The sequence below is a fragment of the Euprymna scolopes genome, chromosome 6, assembly GCF_053919585.1.
Source record: "Euprymna scolopes isolate OS-2025 chromosome 6, ASM5391958v1, whole genome shotgun sequence".
NCBI classification, from domain to species: domain Eukaryota; kingdom Metazoa; phylum Mollusca; class Cephalopoda; order Sepiida; family Sepiolidae; genus Euprymna; species Euprymna scolopes.
In genome coordinates, this window is record NC_136487.1 from 4,958,514 (window position 1) to 4,964,948 (window position 6,435).

At 39.9% G+C, this 6,435-nt stretch overlaps 1 protein-coding gene across 1 annotated transcript; it reads left to right on the plus strand.

The window, feature by feature from the left end:
* The first annotated feature begins 5,437 nt into the window (after positions 1 to 5,437).
* On the plus strand, positions 5,438 to 5,944 carry LOC145277450 (protein CFDP2-like). The gene has a single exon (XM_080128811.1). It carries the CDS (start codon positions 5,438 to 5,440, stop codon positions 5,942 to 5,944), a length of 507 nt encoding a protein of 168 aa, XP_079984937.1.
* The last annotated feature ends 491 nt before the right edge of the window (positions 5,945 to 6,435 follow it).

Below are 6,435 nucleotides of genomic sequence, written 5' to 3' on the forward strand. Positions count from 1 at the left end.
CTTATCTGAGTTTTCGGAGCTTTTTAAAACATTTTGGCAATTTTCTCGATTTGACGAGCAATGTTTTGATATCTGCTGGTAAGTTATGACAAAGTGAGCCTGTGTCGGCAATTTTTTCTTGGGTGTTTTTTTGTTGTTGTCGTATTTTTGTTGTTGAAGAAGCTTTGTTCGGTGTTTTTTGTCTAAATAAACAATTTAAAAAATGTTATAATATTTTTATTTTATTTATTTGTTTATTGAATTTTGTTTGTTTATTTTTTATTTTACTAAGTTGTCTGTTCAAGGAGAGAATGATAAGGAAGGGGTGTAATAACCTATTTGTTATAACTACAGATATATATATATATATATATATATATATATATATATATATATATATATATATATATATATATATATATATACACGGGGGCGTGCAATAAGTAATGCCTCTGGCCCACTTTCAGTTGTCTGATCTAGCTGAAATTTTGTATGTGTAATGATTTATATCTCTACGGATTATGTCGCAAATTACAGCTCTGAACTAATTGTGGTTTCTGTTTTACAGGTGTTTGAACTGAGTCAGGTGTGAAATGGAGCCTGTTGAATGTCGAGCAGTTATCCGGTTTTTGTAGTTGAAAGGACGCACACCACAGGAGACTTTTGATGAAATGAAAGAAACTTATGGTGATAATGCCGCTGGCATCGTGAATTAAAACATGGCCGGGAGTCTGTGGAAACAGCTCCCAGACCTGGTCGCTCCCCCTTCTGCTATTGATGAGGCACTGTCCGTCAAGTTGAGGCTGCCATTTTGGAAGATCGGCACATTACTATTCGCCAAATAGCCCAAGATGTCAAGATTAGTACAGGGTCTGTGGAAACTATCATTCATGACCATTTGCATATGCATAAGGTGTCTGCCAGATGGATTCTCAGGTTGCTCACACCATTCCAGAAGCGAGAACGCATCGAGTGCTCGAGGATGAATTTGGAGATGTTCCAAGAAGATGAGTCAAAGTTTTTCAAAAGACTGATTACACAGGATGAAACCTGGGTCCATCTCTATGATCCAGAGACCAAAGCCCAGTCAATGCAATGAAAGCACTTGGACTCACCACCTCCAAAGTAGGCAAGGGTGCAGCCCTCCGTTGGCAAGGTCATGCTCACAGTCTTCTGGGACCAGGACGGAGTAGTGATGACAGATTTCCTGGCAAAGGGTACCACAATTACAGGAACCTATTATGTTTCACTTTTGAGGAAATTAAGGGAAGCTACCAAATCAAGAGGCGGGGCAAGATCAGCAAAGGTGCCCTCCTCCTGCAGGACAACGCTCCGATCCACAACTCGCATGTCGCCAGATAAGAAGCACGGGCGTGTGGCTATAAAATCCTACTCCATCCCCCATACTCTCCTGATCTCGCACCCTTTGACTTTCACCTCTTCCCAGCCATGAAGTTGTTTTTGAAAGGAAAGCATTTCCCAGATGATGCAGCTTTGATTTCTGAAGTCACGTCGTGGTTGAAGGACCAACCTGGGGTGTTCTACAAAAACGGTGTCCATAGCTGCATCAAAAGATGGGAAAAATGCATAACTCTTGGTGGTTCCTATGTAGAGAAAGACTAATAACTGTGCAAAGTTTCGTTGCTCTACTGCTATGGAAAGTGGATCAGGGGCATTACTTACTGCACGCCCCTCGTATATATATATATATATATATATATATATATATATATATATATATATATATATATATATATACACACACTTCCGAATAGATTTATCTAACAATCAACTTGTATGGAAACCTATGATTACAAGATTTACAAAATATTACTGGTCGTAATATTCTATGTATTATCCCATCTAAATAGGAATTGCTCAATATACAGGATATAGCAAATAAAGCAAATTATAGTGATTCAATGAAATTTAAAAAACTTTATTTAAATCAAGGACTTTTTATTATTCCAAGTAAGACAAATAATACTTTAGAAATGTTATCTCTTATCCTATAGGATTTCGACGTCTTCAGAGGAGAAAATATTAGCAAATAGATATAACGGTATTCACCCTATTTGCTAAAGTCAGTTAGATATGGAAAATCATAATAAAAAATTGATTAACTAGAAGTCACATAGCAGGGGAAATTGAAAAAAAGCTTGCCCTATCTCTGAATACCCTTTATGTAAAATTTCAAATGTTTCGACCAGAAATTGTGTGAGTAATTTGGTAAAGACCGCAGAGGTCAATTTATTTTAAACTTTGACCCCTATTATGACCCCTTAACATTTATTGTTTTGAGCTCAAATCAAGTTATTAATTATATCCATGTCCAAAGAACATATATCTCAAATTTCAAGTGTTTAGACCCAAAATTGTCGGAGGAGTTTGGTAGAGTTATCAAAGGTCAAATCTTTGAACGTTGCCCCTTAACAGCCAAATTTCTGGCCGAAAATCAATCATAAGGATTTTCCCGAATCTCAATACCCTGTATATCAAATTTGGAGTCTGTAGACTAAAATTTGATAGAGTTATTGTGTAGAGAAATGTACACAGACAGACAGACACCCAGACACTTTCACTTTTATACATATATAGATAAATAGACTAATAGATTAAACAAAAATATATACGTATACATAAATATATATAGAAACAATTTTTTGTTTACTGTAAAGATTTTACGCAAATATTACGCAAGTATAAATCATGTAGAATATCTGCATGAATATAATTACACGTAATAGTTTACTAAACATAATCATCTCATAAGAAACCCGAAAAAACAAATTGGGAATTAATTAAAATGAATGTTTAAAAGAATATGCAAATTAGCTAGATCTTTTGCTAGTGAATGCAATTCCACAACCCATATATAAGAAAATTGTATTTTCTTTTTAAATAAATAGAAAAGAGGGGTTTTAATATGAATATCAATACACACAAAAGAAAATCGAATTTATAGGAGTATTTATATATATATATATATATATATATATATATATGTGTGTGTGTGTGTGTGTGTGTGTGTGTATCTATAAAAGTGAACGTGTCTGTGTGTGTGTACATTTCCCTACGCAATAACTCTGTCAATGTTTAGTCTACAGGCTCGAAATTTGATATACTGGGTACTGAGATTTGGCAAAATCGATGTGATCAGTGTTCGGCCAGACATTTGGTTGTTAAGGGATCAAAGTTCAACGATTTGACCTTTGAGAACTCTACCAAACTCCTCCGAATTTTCGACCTAAACACTTGGAATTTTAGATATAGGTTTCGTGGGCATGGATCTAACTTAATAATCTGATTTGAACCCAAAACAATCAATGTAAAGGGGTTATAATAGGGGTTAAAGTTTAAAAAAATTGACCGCTTTTTTATGCTCAACATACACCTCAAAATACCCGGACAACGCCGGGCTTAAATGCTATTATATCTATAAAAGTGAACGTGTCTGTCTATCTGTATGTCTGTGTATCTGTCTGTGTGTGTACATTTCCCTACGCAATAACTCTGTCAATTTTTAGTCTACAGACTCTAAATTTGATATACTAGGTACTGAGATTTGGGAAAATCGATGTGAGTGATTTTCGGCCAGGAATTTGGCGATTAAGGGGTCAAAGTTCAACGGTTTGACCTTTAAGAACTCTATCAAACTCCTCCGACAATTTTGCGTCAAAATTCTTGAAATTTTAGATATAGATTCCTTGGACAGCGATCTAACTTAATACCTTTATTTCAGCTCCAAACAATAAATTTTAAGGGGTCATAATAGGGGTCAAATTTAAAAAAAAATTGTCTGCTTTTCTTTTCTTTTTTTTTTTTTTGCTCAACATGCACCTCCAAATACCCGGGCAACGCCGACCACCCATGCTAGTATATATATATATATATATATATATATATATATATATATATATATATATATATATATATATATATATATACTTAGGGAGTGTAGGGGTGTTCAGGGAGTGGTTAGTACCTTTGGTAGGAGGCTCGCCATGTTCTCTTCGTAGAACAGCCAATCTGCCACTGGACCTCACCTAGCACAATTCTTGAAATTTTAGATATAGATTCCTTGGACAGCGATCTAACTTAATACCTTTATTTCAGCTCCAAACAATAAATTTTAAGGGGTCATAATAGGGGTCAAATTTAAAAAAAAATTGTCTGCTTTTCTTTTATTTTATTTTTTTTTGCTCAACATGCACCTCCAAATACCCGGGCAACGCCGACCACCCATGCTAGTATATATATATATATATATATATATATATATATATATATATATATACTTAGGGAGTGTAGGGGTGTTCAGGGAGTGGTTAGTACCTTTGGTAGGAGGCTCGCCATGTTCTCTTCGTAGAACAGCCAATCTGCCACTGGACCTCACCTAGCACTCAGCTCTCACCCGTGGCTCCCCGTAGCTGACGTATGCAACAGCGGCCACACCCTGGATACTGGCTTTGGCGAGCTTGCTAAACCAGATGAATGTAGCGGACGGGTCACAAATCCTCGGTGAACTAGGATCGGGCTGTGTCAGCCCTACTGCATGCAAAGCCTGACTCCCGGCGGAACAAGTAGAAGAATTCATATGAAGAACCAACGGTTGTGAAGACAGTGTCAGAAAGTGTCGTTGGAGCACCTAGAGCAGGATGTGACACCTAGAGTCATCCTGGTTATCCACTGCAGTCTGGCAGTCTTTCGTCGTAACGGTTCTCTGTGCCACTGGAACAAGACTTCCAAGGCCGAGAGAGTGGGCTTGCCCCTGTGCACCGGCCTTCTCACTATAAAACCTTCTCGCACAGGTCTGTTTTGCAATTTATCACCGATTGCCTATCTGTCCAATGCACACTCTTCAAGTCCTGCGGCGATGGGCACGTGGTGTAGGTGAACACTGGCAGTTGTAGTCACACACCTACACGTAGGCGGTTCATGGGAAAGTGGCCGCTCTTTTCTCTGAAAGGCAACACGAGAGTTAGGCAGCACCTGTGGGCGACTCGTCAACCTCTTTAGGATAGCACTGCCCACCCTCACATTAGGGAGGGGTTAGAAAAGGTACCCCAAACAAATGCTTGCCCTTCTAGTGTCTGGTCAACTTACCGCAGTTGACGGACTCATCCACATAGCGGTCGAACAATTAAAAACACAGAAAAAAATTATCATCGGGACATGGAATGTTCGAACTTTGTTGGATAGAGCTACTTCCTCAAGACCTGAAAGAAGAACAGCGCTAATCGCAAGGTAACTCCAGCGTTACCATACAGATATAGCCGCACTTTGCGAGACCCGGATTGCTGACGAGGGATCTCTGAGAGAAGAAGGAGGTGGATACACCTTCTCCAGAAAAGGAAAGCCGCAAGCAGAAGACCGGATTCATGGTGTCAGGTTTGCCATCAGGACAGCTTTGCTGAAGAGCATTCCTGCGCTACCAGTTGGAATCAGCGACCGCCTCATGAAACTGCGCATTCCTCTCAGCAGGATCAGGCATCTCACCATCATCAGCGCTTACGCCCTTACACTCACAAGCCCAGATTATGCCAAGGAGAAGTTTTACGAACAGTTTGACCAAGTCATCAGGTCAACCCCACCAAGCGACAAACTAGTCACCCTTGGAGACTTTAATGCAAGGGTGGGGAGAGACTACAGCAATTGGGAGGGCGTTCTTGGCAGACACGGAGTAGGCAACATCAATGACAATGGTCTGCTCCTTCTCAGCAAGTGTGCAGAGCACAGTCTTTGCATCACCAACACCTTGTTCAGAATGGCAGACAAGTATAAGACCACCTGGATGCACCCAAGGTCAATACACTGGCACATGATTGACTTAATCATCGCCCGCCAACGAGACATCAATGACGTCCGTGTAACCCGTGCCATGAGAGGCGCTGAGTGCTGGACTGACCACAGATTAGTCACGGCTGTACTGACACTACACATTGCGCCACCCCACGGAAACTGACCCAAAACTGTTAGTCCCTCTTACAATGTTGCCAGGCTTAACGCCCTTCCTATCAGGCACGATTCCAGAAAGTGCTAGATGAGTAATTCCAAGATCGTATGACCACTGAGGGCAGCACAGAGTAATTGGCCTTTTTCAAGAAAGCAGTAAATGAGACTGCGAAGGAAGTCCTTGGAGCAAAGACCAGAACCCATGAAGACTGGTTCGATGAGAACGACAACGTGATCAGAGAAGCCATATATACCAAGAACCAGGCTCACATAGAATGGCTAAATGACTCGTTATCCATCTCCAATCATGAGAAGTTCAAGGCCCTCCAGGCCAAAGTTCAGACCGATCACCGAGCAATGCAGGATCAGTGGTGGCAGAACAAAGCATCTGAAGTCCAGCACTATGCTGATACTAATAACATAAAATAAACTGTTCAGCTCATTGAAATCTGTTTTCGCCCCCTCTGCACCCGGCAGTGCTCCACTACTGTCGTCAGATGG